The following is a 19,579-nucleotide window of genomic DNA, read 5'->3' as shown; positions in this document are numbered from 1 at the left end:
AACTAACTCCAGTAAATTTTAAAACATGTTCTCAGGTACGGGATGTGACTAAGTGGCAAGGCATATGTCTTGCATACATGTGATTTAAGTTTGATCCCTGGCATCACAAAAACAAAAAATATTCTTAAGGAAATAGAAACCTTAACATGAATGGTTTGTGGCTAACAAAACCGATTTGGGAGGGGAGGGAATTTGGGCCACACTGAGTAGTAGTGCTCAGGGACCACTCCTGACTCTGTACTTAGGGATCATTCCTAGCAATGCTCCAGGCACCATATGTGGTGCTAGGGATAGAACCACAGTCAGTCACATGCAGGACAAGCAACCTAATCCCTGTACTGTCTCTTCAAGACCAACCTGACTGATTTTTATGTTGTTACTGCTTAAACTGCTTGCTGGGAGTGACTCCTGTGCCCCATAGAACTACTACATGTGATCCCTATAAGTAAAAATTCCTGGACTGGAGAGATGGCTCAAGTGGTAGAGCACTTACCTTGCACACATGTGATGCGTGAGAGACCTTGAGTTTGATCTCCAGTGCTGCAAACTCTTCTCCCAGCACCTCTGGGTGTGGTCAACATAACAGAAAAAATAATATTTTTCTTAGTTTAAAAATTTCTGGTGGAAGGAAGTGGACACTGGTGAAGGGATTAGTGTTGAAACTTTGTATGCCTGAAACCCAATCATGAATATTCTTGCAATTTCACCATAACTATTAAAAAAAAAAAACCTCTGCCTCCCTGGGATGGAGTGACTGTTGAGGCCAACTTAGGCTGAGAGGAGAAGGGAAAGCAAGCTCTTGATCTTCTCAAATCTTGGTAGTTTCATGTTAATATTCACCTAAAACAATAGTTATGAAAAATCTTTAAAGAGCTTTAAAAACTGTTAAATAAATGTAAGCAACCCTTACTTCACAGATTGGTGGTAACTGCTGTTTATTCTTGATCCAAGATGGCTCTAGGTCATATTTTTTTGTTGTTGTTGTTTTGTTTTAGGGCCACACCGGCAGTATTCCTTGGTTATTTGTTGTTCTGGGCTCAGGGATTGCTCCTGGTGGTGCTTGGGGGACCATATGGGATACCAGGGATCACATTTGGGTTGGCTACATGCAAGGCATGTACCTATCCACATGTAGTACTCTACCTAGTAGTACCTAGGTCCTACTTCATGGAAGAGAATAAGTAAAGTTGAAATGGTATAGTGTGTCTTAGAAAGTGGAGAGACAGATTGTACCAGTGACGTGTTTCCAGCACATATTCAGGGAACTTTAAGTAAAGTATGACTAGGGTGAAAGATTCTTTGGGTGCTAAGGAGAGAGGTACATAAAGAGTCCAGGGGGTAGCTCAGTGGCATATCACCTTCCTTGCAAGCCCGAGGCTACAAATTTTAATCTTACACAACACGCAGACAAACACAGACAGATATAGACACACACACACATACACACACACGCACACACACACACACTCTCTCTCTCTCCCTCCCTCCCTCTTTTGCGGCACTGCTACTTTGTTATTTTGATCTCTGGTACCATAGAGTATGAAATCTCTTGGGCACCACCACCAGATCTTTGAGCATCATAAAGCTCCTGGCACACACCCCAACTACATGTATAAGTGCTAGAACTTCCTATTACAACAATCAAGGGAAGAAAAGGAAGAGGAAAGTAGGAAAAGGGGCAGGACAAGATCCTAGAGGAGTCTGTCATGCAGAAGTCTTGGTTTGATTTTATTGGTATTGAGCCAGTAAGAGGGAGGCTGCAATATCAGGTTTACATTTAATCTTCCTCCGTCCCCTCCCTTACCCCTCTCCTCCCTCCCTCTTTTCCTTCCTTCCTTCCTTCCTTCCTTCCTACCTTCCTTCCTTCCTTCCTTCCTTCCTTCCTTCCTTCCTTCCTTCCTTCCTTCCTTCCTTCCTTCCTTCCTTCCTTCCTTCCTTCCTTCCTTCCTTCCTTCCTTCCTTCCTCCCTCCCTCCCTCCCTCCCTCCCTCCCTCCATCCGTCCCTCTCTTCTCCCCTCCCTTTCCGCCCCTCCCTCCCCCCTCCCTTTCTCCGTCCCTCCCTTCCTCCCTCCCTTCCAGAAATATTTCTCAGGTTCCCCCCAGTGGAGCTGTTTTTGATAATGGAGGTGCTGTTGGAAACAGAAAACAAATTTGTAGAGACACCAATTAGATGACTAGAATTGTTTTGCTGAGAGAAGTTACCTGTGTGCATCCTTCCATATCTACGCCCTCCACACCCTTCCCCTGAGCTCAGCACAGATTCATATTTGGGTGTAACAACTTGCAGAACTTTGCCTCAGCATTTTTTCAGAATGCATCTCCCTTACCTGGAGGCGGCATCATTTTTCCTACTAGTTGCTACTTGATTAGAATGTTCCTGCTGCCCTAGTTGTCACTGATCTCATTGGACTGTATCAGTGTCTTTGGACAGAAGCCCAAAGTGTCCTTGCTGGTTAATGGAGAATAGAGGCCTCACCAAGCTATGAAAAAATTGGCAGCATGAGAAGTGACCACTCACTTCAGTTAGGCAGGAACATTGACTCAAATGAACCTGTATCATCTTTGTTCTCAGAGGAATATGGACATTCTCCCGGAGAATCTATACTTCCAGTCAAAAGAAAATCTCTCGGCAGCATTGGATGCTATCTTGGAGCATACAGAGGATTTCACTGACTCGGCTTACACCAGCCACGAGCACAGAGAACGTATCTTAGAACTGTCATCTCAGGCGAGAACAGCACTGCAGCAGTTAATCTCTGTCTGGATGCAAGCTGTAAGACCTTGTTTTCATCCAAGTGAATCTCTTTTTCTCTGTAATACTTCATAATTTTCAAATTTTTATTTGAGACACCATGATTTGTAATACTGTGCACGATAGGGTTTCATACACACAATGTTTTAATATCATACTCTTGTCCACTTCTCTCCATTCTTGTCTCAATGTCCCTCCCTGTCTTCTCCTAGCATCCATTCCCCTGATGTGGTGAGTTCAGTTATGTAGACCAGTTCTCATGTTATTTTTTTGCTTTTTGTCCATTTGTTATTCCTTTACTTTGTATCTTTAATTAATTAACTGATTAATTAATCTTGGTCTTTGGGCCACATCTAGCAGTGCTCACAGGTTACTACTGGCTCTGTGCTCAAGGATTGCTCTTGGTGGGCTCAGAAAATTATATAGGGTGATGGAGAGTGAATGTAGGTGGGTGAAGTAAAAGCAAGCACCTGTCTTTCTGGCCCTATTATGTGTCTTTATATCCACATATCAGAGATACCATTTGATCATTCTGTATCTGTTCTCCCTTTTATTGGGGGGGGCACACCCGTTTGATGTTCAGGGGTTACTCCTGGCTAAGCGCTCAGAAATTGCCCCTGGCTTGGGGGGACCATATGGGACGCCGGGGGATCGAACCATGGTCCTTCCTTGGTTAGCGCTTGCAAGGCAGGCACCTTACCTCTAGCGCCACCTCGCCGGCCCCGTTCTTCTCCTGACTTGACTCAGGGGCATTGGTACTCTCCAGATCCATGGCAACTTTTCCTTAAAGTTTTGAGAGTTGTAGTATCTGCTGCTTCCCTGGTAGTGTGAGTGTCCTCAGGAATAAGGTCAGGGAGTCAGAGAAGGTCCCTTCCATTATACACATAGTTGTTGACATTTTCAGGCCCCTAGTTTTTCTCCTTGGCCAGTCTGGATTTTGTTCCTGTTTTTTTTGCAAACTCACTCTGGAAAATTCCTCCCCAACATGCTTTTTTATAGTGAGGAGCAGAGTAGACCCTCACGTAGAAGCTCTTGAGACCCGAATCTTACTACAGGAACTACTCAATTATGCAATTCCTAACTCTGAGGGCAGCTGATTTACAGATGCGGCGATGTAGGAAACTTACTGAGGTCTAGAGTCAATGAAGACCAGGGTAGATCCAGCTGCCAGGTAAATATTTTCAACCTTGTGCAGACTTGCACCATTGATATGGATAGACAGCCACTTAAAGAGCCAAAGGGATATTATTTGGGCCAGAGGAGTAAAGACTGAGACAGTGGGACAAAGCAGGAAGTGTGCCCTCAATTTCTGAGAGAGGCAGATCCCATTATGGAGGGAGAGAGACCTGACACTTCTGTGGCACCTGCTTATATCTTAGACCTGAACTACATCCAGAAATATTTAATAAAGTTTACAGCTCACAGCCTAGACAAAACCCTGCTAGTGTTCTGAGAGAAGGTGCCGGCCCAGTGTGAAGGAGGATCCTCTCTTCATGAAGAGGAATTGAGAAGTCCTGGCGCTGGAAAGGTGTGGACCCCCCAAACAAATAAAAAGACCCCTATAATAACAGCAACAAAAGTTCTCTTAAATATCTGGATATTCAATCAGTCTATTCATTTGAAGAACTTTATGCCAGATACCTGCTAGATAGTGGGCCAATTTTATGGATTTTTGTTTTTGTTTTTAATTTTGGGTCACACCTGGCAGTGCTCGGGGTTACTCCTAGTTCTGCGCTAAGAAGTCTCTCCTGGCAGACTCAGGGACCATATGTGCTGGGATTTGAACCGGGATCTGTTTTGTGTTGACCGTGTGCAAGGCAAATGTCTTACCACTGTGCTATTGCTCTGGCCCAGATTTTATGGATTTCATACTAAAAAAAAATTACGTGAATCTAATCTTGGCACTTTCTTTGGTGGGGAGGGGTTAGACCACACCTGGTGATGTTCAGAGGTCATTCCTGGCTCTACACTAGGGAATTATTCCTGGAGGGTTTGGGGGACCATATGGGACGCGGTGTGTAAGGCAAATGCCCTACCTACTGTATTATCACTCCCCCCCCCCCTTGCACTCTTTCTTTTTTTAATTTTTGGGTTTTTGATTTTTGGGCCAGATCTGGCAGTGCTCAAGAGTTACTCCTGGCTCTGTGCTCAGAAATCTCTCCTGCAGACTCGGGACCATATTGGTTGCCAGAGATCAAACCTGAGTCTTTCTCCTGTTGTCTGCATGCAAGGCAAATGACCTACCACTGTGCTATCACTCCAGCCCCCATCCCAGCACTTTCTTAAGAGGGACTTTAAATGAACTATCAAATTAGATGACAATACCAAGGCAAATCAGGATGATTTCTTTGTGAAAATGTTAGAATGGGTAAGAGGCAAGAATTTGTGTGTGATTGTGTTATCTGAGAAGACACTATCAAGGGAAGAACTTGAAGATGAAATTAAATTTAGTCTACATTAAGATAGCGAAAAACTGGTGGCAAGACTTTATACAAGGTTGTATTGGATAGAGCTTTGTTTTAACATTAGTGACAATACAATTCCAATTTTAAAAGAGCACATTCACTAGTTTGTAAAGTAGGAAAATATAAACAATTAAAATTCTATTTTTCATTCTAACCATAAATGAATAAAATTTTAAAATAGACCATACATAGTTCAGAGATTATTACTGTTTTATAATTTTTAGCTCAAGAAAAGCTAGAATGACCAGTTAAAACGTGCTAACACTACATATGTATTTAAAAAAATTTTTTTAGCAAAGCAAGAAAACAAAAAGCCTGGATGAAGAACTGGAGCTTACTATACTGAAGATTAATCAGAGCCTCAATGAACTGAGGAAAGAAGTAAGTATAGTGTGAAATCCAGCCTCTTTGAATGGTTTTCTGATTTGCATGTTGTGAAATATGAAGTATGTATTAATACTAGTATATTTCTATGGCTGGAAATTGATTCATGCCCCCATTTTCTTCCATTTTTATTGATGCTAGCACTATGTGACCCTTACCTGTTCTGATAAACTTCATGGTGGTGCATTCATGCACTTGGCTGCAGAGTCCTCTGGCAATGACCATGTGTTAACAGCAGAATTATATTCAGTAATGGCACATTGTGCTCTGTCACTGAGCCACAGCTTCTGGTGACCCTCAGAAAATGATATTCTCTTTGTCTGTTTTGGGACCACACCTGGCAAATGTTTACTCTGGACTATGTGCTCGAGATTCACTCCTGGGGCCAGGGTGATAGCACAGCAGTAGGGTTTTTGACTTGCATACATCCGACCTGGGATGGACCAGGTTAGATTTCTGGCATCACATAAGGTCCCCTGAGCCTGCCAGGAGTAATTTCTGAGCACAGAGTCAGGAGTAACCCTTGAGTGCAGCTGGGTGTGGCCCCCAAACAAAAAACAAAAAAAGAGTCACTCCTGATGGTACTTGGGGGGGGGGATCATATGTGGGGCTAGTAATGAAACTTGGGTTCTATAAACAAGGCAAGTGCCCTGCCTGCTGTACTATTGCTCTGGTATCCAAAAATGCTTTTTACTATACTTAAAAAAAACAAAAACAAAAAACGGAGCACTTCACGAATTTGCATATCATCCTTGTCCAGGGCCATGCTTATCTTCCCTGTATCGTTCCAATTTTAATATATGTGCTGTGGAAGTTGTTAGCACCAGAAATGCTTTTTAAAGTTTTTTTGTTTTTGTTTTTGTTTTGTTTTGTTTTTGAGTCACACCTGACAGCGCTCAGGGGTTAGTCCTTGCTTTACGCTCAGAAACTGCTCCTGGCAGGCTCGCGGGACTATATGGGATGCCGGGATTCGAACCACCGTCCTTCTGCATGCAAGGCAAAAATGCCTTACCTCCATGCTATATCTCCGGCCTGTAAAAGTTTTTTTTTCTTGAGTTATTTTGAAACTATTATTATTTTTTTAAATTAGGGTCCTTTTTTTTTTTTTTTTTTTTTGCCATACACAGCAGTGCTCAGGGGTTACTCCTGGCTCTGTGCTCAGAAATTACTCATGGTAGGCTCAAAAGACCATATGGGATGACTGGGATTGAATCAGGATCTAGGGTTGACTACATGCAAGGCAAATGCCCTACCACTGTATTATTGCTCTGGCCCTTTGCATTGAATCTTTTTTTTGGGGGGGGGGGGATATACACCTGGCGAGGCTCAGGTCGTTACTCCTGGCTATGGGGACCATATGGGATGCCAGGGATCAATCCCAGATCTGTCCTGGGTCTGCCTCATGCAAGGCAAATACCTTAATGCTGTACTATCACTCCAGCCCCTGCATTGAATCTTTATAGAATATTTATTATAGCCCCAAACCAGAAACAGCCTAAATATCTGGTAACATGGTACTTAGCCAATGAATTTTGGTGTAACTATACAAATACCATGTATTATTATTTTTAATTTAGACACCATAAAATTATAGTTATTTATTACTGGTTTTAAGACATATAGTGTTTCAATACCCATCCCTTCACCAGTGCCATATATTGATTTTTTATTTCAATTCTTTTCTTTTCTTTTTTTTTTTTTAATTGGTTTTTGGGTCACACACGGCAGCGCTCAGGGGTTACGCCTGGCTCTATGCTCAGAAATCGCCCCTGGCAGGCACAGGGGACCACATGGGATTCCGGGATTTGAACCACTGTCCTTCTGCATGAAAGGCAAACGCCTTACCTCCATGCTATCTCTCCGGCCTCCAAATTTTTTCTATTTTTATGAAGATAGTGTAATTTACAATACTGTTAATGGTATTTTCATACATTGTTCCAACACTGTATCCACCACCAGGAAGCTCACTTCACCAGTATTCCAAGGACAAATGCTATTTTATGATAACTGAACAATGCTGGGGCCAGAGAGATAGCGGTGTAGGGCTTTTGCCTTGCTTGTGGCTGATCCGGGTGGGCATCCCATATGGTTCTCCAGCCTGCCAAGGGGCGATTTCTTAATGCAGAGCTAGAGTGGCCCCTGGGCACTGCTGGGTGTGGCCCAGAACAAATCAGTCAATAGGTAAGTAAATTAAAAAATTAAAATGAACAATGCTAGTTCAGGTAAATGTAGGGATGAATCATTACAATGATAGACTAAGTGAAGAAGAATTCCAAACACACAACAGTATTATCTTAGAAAAGGTGAAACCAATTTGTAAATAAATAGATAGATCAGTAGTTTGTGAGGGGAGGTATTTACTACTACAGAGAGGTATGGGAGGACTTTTGGGATATTGGACATGTAAATATGTTAATGGTAGTGGTAGCTACATGATCCAAATGTCAGTGCTCATTGTACCCTGAGCGCATTTTGGATATGCATGATATCCAAAACATAAGTTTTTTCTTTTTGGTTTTGGGGACACACTAATGATGCTCAGGGCTTATTCCTGGCTCTGGCTCTGGGTCTGCACTTTTTTATTTTGGTTTTTGGACCACACGTGGTGGCACTCAGGGACTACTCCTGGCTCTGCGCTCTGAAATCTCTCCGGGCAGGCTTGGGGGATTATATAGGATGCTGGAAATTGAACCTGGATCTGTTTTGGATCATCCCTGTGCAAGGCAAACACCCTACTGCTGTGTTACTGCTCAGCCCTGGCTCTGTACCCTTGACAGTGCTTGGGATCACTCCTGGCAGTGATTGGAAAGTATACTGGGGATCAAAATCAAGTTAACCAGTGTAAGTCAAATGCCTGGCTTGTTGGAGAGTCAGCCCTCTGAGAAATGGATTTTTGGGGGCTATACCTGGCCACACTCAGGGATTATCTAGCTCTGTGCTCAGAAATTACTCCTAGGAGGCTGACAGCACTATGTGGAATGTCAAGGATGGAATCCAGGCCTGCCAAATGCTAGGCAAAATGCTACACTTGATTTGCTATCACTTTGGCCCCAGGCTATTTTTTATTTTAATGCATGGTGATCTGTTTTCCATCTTACCTGGGTCTGACCTCTATTGAAACCTTCATTTTTAACATCTTGTCAAAGATCTAGGATATGATTTTGTATGTGGGTTTTTTTTGTTTGTTTTGTTTTGCTTTTTGTTTTAGGGTCACACCCGGCAGTGCTTAGGGGTTACTCCTGGCAGGCTCAGGGGACCATATGGGATGCCGGGATTCAAACCACCATCTTCTGCATGCTGCATGCTTTCACATCATTGCTGAACAGGATCTTTATGCTACTTCCTCCTCCACAATCTTTCCTTCTAGTTATTAATAAATCACAATAAGTTATTATAAGTTATGAGATATGAAAAATTATTAATGTTATTAACAAGTTAAAAGTTATTAATAAGTTACTTGTAAGGTTTCCATGACCTTGGACATGTTACTCTTAGTCTTTAAGGGCCAGTCTTATAGTCTGTAAAATCAAGGGCGAGCATTAGATTCTCTTTCTTTCTTTTCTTTCCTTCTTTCCTTCTTTCCTTCTTTCCTTCTTTCCTTCTTTCCTTCTTTCCTTCCTTCCTTCCTTCCTTCCTTCCTTCCTTCCTTCCTTCCTTCCTTCCTTCCTTCCTTCCTTCCTTCCTTCCTTCCTTCCTTCCTTCCTTCCTTCCTTCCTTCCTTCCTTCCTTCCTTCTTCTTTCTTTCTTTCTTTCTTTCTTTCTTTCTTTCTTTCTTTCTTTCTTTCTTTCTTTCTTTCTTTCTTTCTCTCTCTCTCTTTCTTTCTTTTTTCTTCCTCTTTTTTCTTCTTTCCCCTCCCTCCCTCCCTCCCTCCCTCCCTCCCTCCCTCCCTCCCTCCCTCCCTTCCTCCCTCCCTCCCTCCCTCCCTTCCTTCCTTCCTTTTCCTTCCTTTTTTTGCTTTTTGGGCTATACCCTGTGATGCTCAGGGGTTACTCTTGGCTATGTGCTCAGAAATTGCTGCTGGCTCAGGGGACCATATGGGACACCGGGGATCAAACCAAGGTCCATCCTGGATTTGCCGCATGCAAGGCAAATGCCCTACTGCTGTGCTACTGCTCTGCCCATGAGCATTAGATATTCTTTAAAACGATGACTATTAAATAAAATTTCTTAAAGTTCTCACATGACATTTATTTTCCAAAGGAAATTGCATTTGAAGTATTTGTTTCTGAATGCAATTATTCTCACTTGATTACAGGAATGCAGACTGCCCTTTTGTGAATTTTGTAGTTAAATCGACATTGGATTTCCTCCAGAGGGAAAAAACAAACAGACCAACATTTTATTTCAATTGGCTTCATTCTCAGTCAGATTTCCCTTAGGACAATGTTATTCTAAACAGTCTCTTTCTAAAGAATCCCCCAAATAACTTGCCAACATTTTTTTTTCCTTGAAGACAGGATGAAAAGAGGAAAAGTTCCTCGAGTTAATAGTCTGCCAGTGAAAGTGAGCTTGGCTTGAAATCCAGCCACAGTAGAGTGAAGTCCTAGGGTTTTGTTTGTTACTCGGAACTGTACTTTCTTTTTTCTTTTGGTTTTTGGGTCACACCCGGCAGCGCTCAGAGGGATTACTCCTGGTTCTAGGCTCAGAAATTGCTCCTGGCAGGCTCAGGAGACCATATAGGATGCCAGGATTCAAACCACTGTCCTTTTGCATGCGAGGCAAACACCTTACGTCCATGCTATCTCTCTGGTTCCTCTTTTTTCTTTTTTTTTTTTAATCTTTATTTTAGTTATTTATTTTTGGTTTTGGGGTCACACCCGACAGCGCTCAGGGGTTGCTCTTGGCTCTGCGCTCAGAAATCGCTCCTGGCAGGCTCAGGGGACCATATGGGATGCTGGGATTTGAACCACCTTCCTGGGTTGGCCGTGTGCAAGGCAAAAGCCCTACTACTGTTGAGCTGTCCTTTCCTTTGGAATGCAGATTATTTCTAGAGTTCAAGAATTAAGCTCTGGGGAGTGACCCAGATAGCCAAACCATCACTCCAGAGTCCAAGGTGTTGTGTCTTCCTTGTCATGTGTGCCTGGCCTATAGGGTTGTGCCTGCCTTGATGTGGTGGATCTTTATTATTTTTTTAAAATAATATCTTTATTTAAGCACCTTGATTACAGACATGATTGTAGTTGGGATTCAGTCATATAAAGAACACACCCCCTTTACCAGTGCAACATTCCCATCACCAATGCCCCCAATCTTCCCCCTCCCATATTCTAGTTCTCACTCATTGACATTGTCAATGAGTTGTCAATGTAGTTATTTGTCTAACTGCACTCACCACTCTTTGTGGTGAGCTTCATATTGTGAGCTGGTTCTTCTGGCCCTCATCTCTATGATCTCTGGACATTATTACAATAATGTATTTTATTTTCTTAAAACTCATAGATGAGTCAGACTATTCTGTGATGTGTATCTTTAATACATTTTTGTTTGTTTATTTTGGGGCTACAGCTGGCTATGCTCAGGGCTGACTTCTGGCTCTGTGCTCAGGGATTTTGGAGATTAGGGACTACCGTATTTTTTGCTCTACATAATGCACCTGGCCATAAGAAACACATAGTTTTTAGATGCTCTCTTCCCCTGCACTCAGGCTTCAAGTCCAGGCGGCATTTGCTCCATATGACATCTTCTAGGGAAAAAAAGTGCATCTATGGTATGAAAAATATAGTATATGGAATGCTGGGGATCAAACCCAGGTCAGCCACATGAAAAGCAAATGCCCTACCCACTGTGCTATTGCTCTGGCCACAGATTTTGTTGAATTTAATTGGTTAGATCCCATATTGGTATGTTTACAAAGATTTAAAAATGGATTCAGAAGCCAGAGTGGTGGCACAGTGGTAGGGCGTTTGCCTTGCATGACGCTGACCCAGGATGAATCATGGTTTGATCCCCCAGCGTCCCAGATGGTCTCCCAAGCCAGGAGCGATTTCTGAGTGCATAGTCAGGAGTAACCCCTGAGCATCACCGGGTGTGACCCAAAATCCAAAAATCAAAACAAAAATAATGGATTCAAAGTCATTTTTAAAGCTTACTACTGATTATGAGCTACCATTTGATTTTGTTCTTAGTTTTCCAAATTCAATACCTTAACACTGCACTTCCCATTAACTTTCTAAGTAGCAGGAGCCTTAATAAGAGTTCAGCTGAATGGGAAAGCGTTGGGTGATCCAAGGTGGTGTCTTTCTCTCTGATTCCTCTGTCCCTGTGAGAACAGTTGGCTTCTGCTGGCACCTGAAGAGTCACAGATGTAAAGTCATGATGCCCTAGGAGGCCTCAGGTGCTTTCTAGTTCTACCCACCATTGCTGGGATCATGGGAAAGATTCCTCTTTTTTTTTTTTTAGGCTTTTTGTTTTGTTTTGGGCGATGCCCAGCAGCGCTCAGGGCTTACTCCTGGCTCTGCACTCAAAAATCGCTCCTGGCAGGCATGGGGGACCATATGGAATGCTGGGATTTGGATCACCATTGGTCCTGGGTCGGCCGCTTGCAAGGCAAACGCCCTACTGCTATGCTATCTCTCCAGCCTCCTTTTTAGTTATTATGAACTACTTTATTTAAATACCACAGATACAAAATTGTTCATAATACATATGTTTATTTTCCACAGATATAAAGTTATTAATGATTGAGTTTTAGTCATGAATGTATAGCACCTTTCACAAGTGCTCTTTCCCACCACCAATGTCCCAAATTTCCCCCCTGCTATCCTCGCCCACCCATCTATGGGGCAGATAGATTTTGTTGTTCTCTTCCTCTTCCTTGTCCACCTCCTCTTCCCTCTTCTCTTCTTCCTCTCTCCTCTTCTTCTTGCTCCTCCTCCCTCTTCTCCTTCTTTTACTCTCATTCTCACTTCCCTTCTCTCCCCTCTCTTTTAAACATTGTGTTTTGTAATATTGTTAGTATGGGGTATCATGCTATCAGTCTATCTCTTTTTAGTACCGATTTTTGTCAGAGTAATCGTTTCCTAACTATTATTGTCATAGTGGACCCTTCTTTGTCCTAAATAGCACCCCCCTTGCTATTTGTGCGAAGCTTTATACCATGAATTGGTCTTCCTACCCCTTAACTCTTTTGTCTTTGATATTATTATCATACTATTTCTTTTTTTTATATCCCACAAATGAGTGTGATCATTCTATGTCTATCCCTCTCATTGCACTCAACAATACTCTCCATATCCATCCATGAATAAGTGAATTTTATAACTTCATTTTTCCTAACAGCTGTGTAGTATTCCACTGTGTAGATGTGCCACAGTTTCTTTATCCACTCATCTATTCTTGGGCACTTGGGCTCTTTCCAGGTTCTGACTATTGTGAATAGCACTGCGATGAATATAGGGATGCAGAGGGTTTTTCTACATTGTGTTTTTGGGCTCCTAAGGTATATTCCTTTTTTAATGAATTTTTTTTTTTTTTTTTTTTTTTGGTTTTTGGGCCACACCCGGTAATGCTCAGGGGTTACTCCTGGCTATGCGCTCAGAAGTTGCTCCTGGCTTGGGGGACCATATGGGACACCGGGGGATCGAACCGCGGTCCGTCCAAGGCTAGCGCTGGCAAGGCAGGCACCTTACCTTTAGCGCCACTGCCCGGCCCCTTTTTAATGAATTGATTGAGACTGTTTTGAAGTTTTTATTTTTTCAGATTTTGTTTGTATGTTGTTAAAGCCACACCCTGTTGTGTCATGGGATCACACCAGACAAGGCTTTGGGGGACCATGCTGGGTGCAGGGGATCAAACCTGGTCAGTTGTGTGCCAGAAAAGCTCCCTACCTTGTGCACTTTTACGTATACCCTTCTTGTTCATTTATATTTCATTTTTAATTTTAATTAAATTAATTAACTTATTTTTGGGTTTAGGGCCATATTGAGCAATGCTCAGGGCTTACGCTTCACTCTGCTCATAGAGGTCACTGCTGGTGGGTACAAGAGAGCATTTGGGGTGCTAAGGATTGAACCCAGTTGACCATGTTTCAAGGTTAAACATCCTACGCACTGTCCCTTTTACTTTTTGTTTGTTTGTTTGTTTCCTTGTTTATTTGTTTTTGGGCCACAACCAGCAGTGCTCAGGGGTTACTCCTGGCTATGTAGTCAGGTATTGCTCCTGACTTGGGAGACAATTGGGACACCAGGGATTGAACCCAGATCTGTCCTGGGTCAGCCACATGCAAGGCAAATGCCCTACTTCTGTGCTGTCAATCTAGCCCCTCTTTTACTTGTTTTTAAGGTGTTTGTGTTTGTGAAGTTCTGGGTCATAAACTCTTATTATTTGTTGTCTCCAATCTCATCTGCAGCTTCATAATACAGCAACTCAGCTGGCAACAGATCTCTTAAAATACCAGGCGGACCATGTGGTTCTGAAAGCATTAAAACTTACTGGAGTAGAAGGAAATTTGGATGGTTTGGCCGAGTATGCCTGCAAGCTCTCTGAACAGAAAGAGCATCTTGTTGAGGTGGGTGATTACTTTTCTCATAAATAAACCTGGCTTAGTGAGTGTTGTACTATCATCCAGGATCTTAGTTTGCTTTTGGTTTTTCACTATTCTTATGGGCTGCATTGATGGCTCAGTGTTCAGGATTGTTCAGTAGTGCTTAGAAGACCATGTGATGTGAAGCATGGAGCCTGGTTCTCCTGTATGCAAGGCCTGCATTCCAGTCCATTGAGCTATCTCTTGCCTGTCAGTGGGAATTTTTTGTTTGTTTGGGGGCCACATCCAGCCTGCTATACTATTGATTGGAACCCTCAGTAGAAAATTTTAATTCAAATTTTTGGTTAATGTAGATGAGCACTTTTTCTATTTTCTTTGGGATATTATTTTGTTTTTTAAGATTTATTTATTCTACTTCTTTTTGGTGGGGGAAACTATTACTAATGGTGCTTTGGAGGTAGTCCTGACTCTGTGCTTAGGATCAATTTCTGTTGGGGATCTAGTGGGGATCTCTGGTTGGGGAAGCATGTGATCCCAGGGAGTGAACATGAGGCTCCTATATGCCTAAAAGGGGTTCTAGCTTGTTGTAATATGTCCCTGGCACTGGAGGGTCTTTTTTTTTTTTTTTTTTGTTAAGCAAGATCATTTTTATTGGAACTTACTTAGAAAAATGTGAGGCAAGAGAAAGGGAATAGTGTGTCTTCAAGAGAGAACAAAGGCTTGTCCAGAATAGAAATAACCAAATAAGTAAGCAAGAAACATAGAGACAAGCAAGATACATGCTCAAGGGAAAATATGGGCTTGAAGAGGGAGCTGAGAATATTAAAAGACTGTTTATGCATTTTCATTTTAATATAGAATATGATTTTTCAGTATTTTTTTGTCTTCATTTTGTTTTGACTTTGTTTTGGGGTCAGGCCCAGCTGTGTTCAAGGCTTACTTTTGACTCAGTACCATCAGGGATTTCTCTCTCTCTGATATTTCTCAGGGGACTAGATATGGTATGGGGAATCAATCTGGAGTTGGCTGAATGTGATACAACTCCTTAACCCCTGTACCAACTTTGTGATTCTCTTACGCTATATAAGGTATACAACATAATGATGTGGGGCTGGAGAGATAGCATGGAGGTAAGGCATTTGCCTTGCATGCAGAAGGACGGTGGCTCGAATTTCGGTATCCCATAGGGTCACCTGAGCCTGCCAGGAGCGATTTCTGAGCATAGAGAAAGACCCCCAAAAAACCAAACACACACACACACACACACACACACACACACACACACACACACACACACACACACACACAAAAGCCATAATGATTTCTATGTGTATAATTGGGTAGTAGTTACCACAATTTGTTAACACCTAGCATCTCATTTATTAAGAAAATTTTTTTCCTTTCTAATGAGAACTCTTAAGACTTACTCTCTTAATAACTTCCAAATATTCAAAAGCTTTGTTCATTATATTAGATTTTAAGAATGTAAGTTATCTTTTATCTGGAGATTTGTACTTTGTGACCCCTTCACGCAATTCCTCCATTTCTTGGTTCTATTCAGTTGTAAATCAAATATTATGACTGAAGGCAAGCCTGCTAGTAATAGAAATCCTGCATTCAATCTTAATAAAACATGTATTTTTTTCTTTTCTATTCTACATCAGTCTTGCCTAACCGAAGCTTAAGACTATTTCCGGACTAGAAGGAAGTTTATTGATGGGATGTGGAGTCTTGAGTAACTCTGGAATTTAGCTAATCTCACTGAGTTTTTATTTAAATTTTGTTTTATTTATGATTTGTGAGTTCTTCCCAGCAATGTAATGCTTGGGTTGAGAGAGTCATTTAGTACTAAGTATCAAATTCAGGATCTCATGTATTCAAGGCATGTACTAGAGCTTTTTGAGCTATATCTTTAACCCTAATTTTCAGTCCTGGGACTTGGAAAAAGTTATTGCTGCCTTACTGACAATAGTTTTTAATCTCTTTTTTTGGTGGTGGAGGTGGAAGCAGAGGCACACCTGATTGTGCTTGGGACTCACTCCTGGTACTGTGTTCAGGGATCACTCCTACCGAGGTTTGGGACTTATCTAGTGCCAGGGACCAAACCCAGTTTGGCCACGTGCAAGGCAAGTGCCTTACCTGCTGTACTGTCATTGCTGACCATACTGACAGTAGTTTTCAGCTACCAGTACCAAATGCCTTTGTGAAAATGTTTGAAAATGTTTATGTTTAGCTGTGAGATGCTGGGCAAGTCTGTTCTCTGATAAGTTTCTCTGATAAGTTTCTTCACATATAAACTGTAGGCAACACGAGTTCATTTCAAAGATTGCTTTAGTACTAATGGTCCTAAATTAACACACAAAAATCATGACTTTATTATACACAAATAATGATAGAGAAAAAATAGTCATTAAAAAAACAATTCCATTCACATTAGTGTCACAGAAACTCAAATACTTTGGAGTCAGCTTAACTAAAGAGGTGAAGACCTATACAAAATAAAACAAAATAAAAGAGGACACAAGGAAATGGAGACACATACCCTGTTCATAGATTGGGAGGATTAACATTATTAAAATGGCAATACTTCCCAAAGCACTGTACAGATTTAATACAATTTCTCTTAGGATACCCATGACATTCTTCAAAGAAGTGGATCAAACACTCCTGAAATTCATTTGGAATAATAAATGCCCATGAATAGCTAAAGCAACACTTAGGAAAAAGAAGATGGGAGACATCACTTTTCCCAACTTTAAATTGTACTACAAAGCAATAGTCATTAAAACAGCATGGTATTGGATAGACCCTCAGATCAGTGGAATAGACTTAAGTATTAATATTCTCCAGACATACAATCAGTTTTTGATAAAGGGGCAAGAAACGCAAAATGGAGCAAAGAAAGCCTCTTTAACAAGTGCTGTTGGAACAGCTGGTCAGCAACATGCAAAAAGGGACTGATGGCCTGTCCCCATTATCATATTTAGTCAAGAAGGCAAAAAAAATACGGTATGTTTTATTTTTAGAGAATCTTTTGGCAACCAATATAGTAATAAAGTAAACTTCTCAGTAATATACACATTAAATTAGGTTTAATTTAAGAACAATAGGGGCCGGAGAGATGGCATGGAGGTAAGGCGTTTGCCTTGTATGCAGAAGGTCGGTGGTTCAAATCCCGGCATCCCATATGGTCCCTCAAGCCTGCCATAGCATAGAGCCAAGAGTAACCCCTGAGTGCTGCCGGGTGTGACCCAAAAACCAAAAACCAAAAAAAAAAAAAAAAGTAATATTTTCTTAAGTTCTATGTAGTAGAGCTTTATTTTCTTTATTCATTTAAAATACTATATCTGGACTAGGGAAGATGGCTTTGAGGGTTTAAGGGTCTGCCTAATGTGTAGAGGCTTCAAGTTTGATCCAGGGATGGTGGTGGTGATCCCTGGTACCAGGATGCAGGATGATTCCCTGAACATTGCCAGATGTAGCTGAAGTATTGTTGGGGAGGCTTCCTTCCCCCGCAAATAATATTGTGTACTATGAAGGAGGAAAATCTGAAAGTTAAACAGTTAAACTGTTTTCTCATAGGCCTGTCGATTGCTGTGGCATGTGTCTGGAACAGAGCCTCTTGAAATCACCTCATTACACGCACTGGAGACTTTTCAGGTGACTGGCCAGCAGGTAAGAGCAATAGCAGGTTATGAAGCTGCATCATAACAAATTATGTGAAAGGAAGTATACAGATATGCTTACTTAGAGGTCAGATCTATTAAACAAAAATAATGGAATTTTCCTTAATACTACTCAACTGGAACATAGTTCACTGAGCCCTCTTACTTTTATATTTCCTTTAAAATGTTAGGTACTATCGAGGGCTCACTCGCATGGCTGGCACATAGCTCCTGAGTGAGAGGACAGTCGAGCCTGTAGTTTGATGGCAAGCCATGGCTTGCCTTTTCTGGAATCCTCCTTTATTCTTTTTACAAAGCTGCCCCCTGATTTTCCAGCCCTGTGCCCTGTGGGACTGGGGACTCACAGGAGGAGTGCCTGGTTCTCATTATTTTGAAGACAGCATGACTCTGATCATATCAATCTTCTGGTATTTACATCTCTTAAGTTTAAAAGAATGTATCTCCTTTCCTTTCTCTTTCATTGTTGTGATGACTGGAGTCTCTCTCTCTCTCTCTCTCTCTCTCTCTCTCTCTCTCTCGCACGCACAGACACACAAACACACATATAGTTGTGGTTCTTGTTGGCCTCATACACCTGTTTATCATACTTATACACATGCTTGCTAGGGTCATATCTTTACTTGAGGTACATTTACAGTTATAGTGTTCCTTGATGGCACATACTTGATTGTGTTGCGCACTTGTGGTTGCACAGGTGCTTATATACACACTTTGTTGTTGTGTGCCAGAGAGCATACACTTTTGTATGCACTGGGGATCCAAGACAGTAGTGTTGGGGGTGGATAGATTATGCTTAATGCATATGGGCTAGTGCTGAGGATCAAACTCAGCCTCATGCTTCCTAGGCAGGCACTTTGCCACTGAGCTATCCCTGGACTCTTATCTGTCTTCCAAAATCTCTCCTGGTGACTTACTCAAAAGAAAGTTCAGTCCTTGCTACTTATGATTCTCCATCACAGGGCCATTATGCTATTTTTTTTTTGTTTTGTTTTGTTTTGTTTTGTTTTTTTGGGTCACACCCAGCAGCGCTCAGGGGTTACTTCTGGCTTTACACTCAGAAATTGCTCCTGGCAGGCTTGGAGAACCATATGGGATGCTGGGATTCGAACCGCCGACCTTCTGCACGCAAGGCAAACACCCTACCTCCATGCTATCTCTCCAGCCCATTATGCCAGTTTTTTTTTTTTTTTTTTCCAAGTCAGTCCAATGACACTGAGCTATTGGCTGTTCCTGAAACATGTCGGAAATGCTTGCCTTCAGAGGGCATTCCCTAGTCTCTCCCTCCTTCTTCAATTCTTGACTGTCATGCTATCTTTTCTGATGAGCACCCTGCTCAGCCTCTCCCTAACACTCTCCATCCTTCTTTTTCATTTGTAGAATCTTTATATCCTCAGTTGATGAAACCTTTAAAGTGGACAGAATTCATCAATGCCAATTGTTCTGAATAGGAGGTATTGAAAGGGAATGAAGAAGATACAATGTACATATAAAAACTGGACTCCAAATTCCTGCTTCTGCATAATGAAAGGGCAATCAGTAAACTGTCGCCAGTGAAAAATGTGGCTGATGGATTTTGTCAGCCAAGCGAAACTTCCTCAAATTTCCTGATACAAATGAATACTGATACTATCCCTACTACTATCATTACCACAATTGTTGTTATTATTACCACTACTACCATCACTACCAATTCTATTTTTTCTTTCTTTCTTTCTTTTTTTTTTTCTTCCTGGCTTTACGCTCAGAAATCACCCCTGGCAGGCTCGGGGGACCATATGGGATGCCGGGATTCGAACCAGCGACCTTTCA

At 41.8% G+C, this 19,579-nt stretch overlaps 1 protein-coding gene and 1 non-coding gene across 2 annotated transcripts in view; one reads left to right on the top strand and one right to left on the bottom strand.

The window, feature by feature from the left end:
• The window catches only part of CTNNAL1 (catenin alpha like 1), a 77,365-nt gene that overhangs the window by 35,893 nt on the left and 21,893 nt on the right, over positions 1-19,579 (top strand). Inside the window, exons 7-10 of the mRNA XM_049784592.1 lie at positions 2,573-2,773; positions 5,512-5,598; positions 13,950-14,108; positions 17,667-17,759. Coding sequence (XP_049640549.1) covers positions 2,573-2,773; positions 5,512-5,598; positions 13,950-14,108; positions 17,667-17,759 — 540 coding nt within the window. The remainder of the gene's footprint in view (positions 1-2,572; positions 2,774-5,511; positions 5,599-13,949; positions 14,109-17,666; positions 17,760-19,579) is intronic.
• LOC126028053 (U6 spliceosomal RNA) lies at positions 6,317-6,425 on the bottom strand. Its single transcript, XR_007502369.1, has one exon. It is a non-coding gene; the product is annotated as a U6 spliceosomal RNA (small nuclear RNA).

This window comes from Suncus etruscus, chromosome 1 (assembly GCF_024139225.1).
Source record: "Suncus etruscus isolate mSunEtr1 chromosome 1, mSunEtr1.pri.cur, whole genome shotgun sequence".
Classification (NCBI taxonomy): domain Eukaryota; kingdom Metazoa; phylum Chordata; class Mammalia; order Eulipotyphla; family Soricidae; genus Suncus; species Suncus etruscus.
Note: the sequence above shows the minus strand (reverse complement) of the source record. Positions and strands in the feature narration are given on the sequence as shown.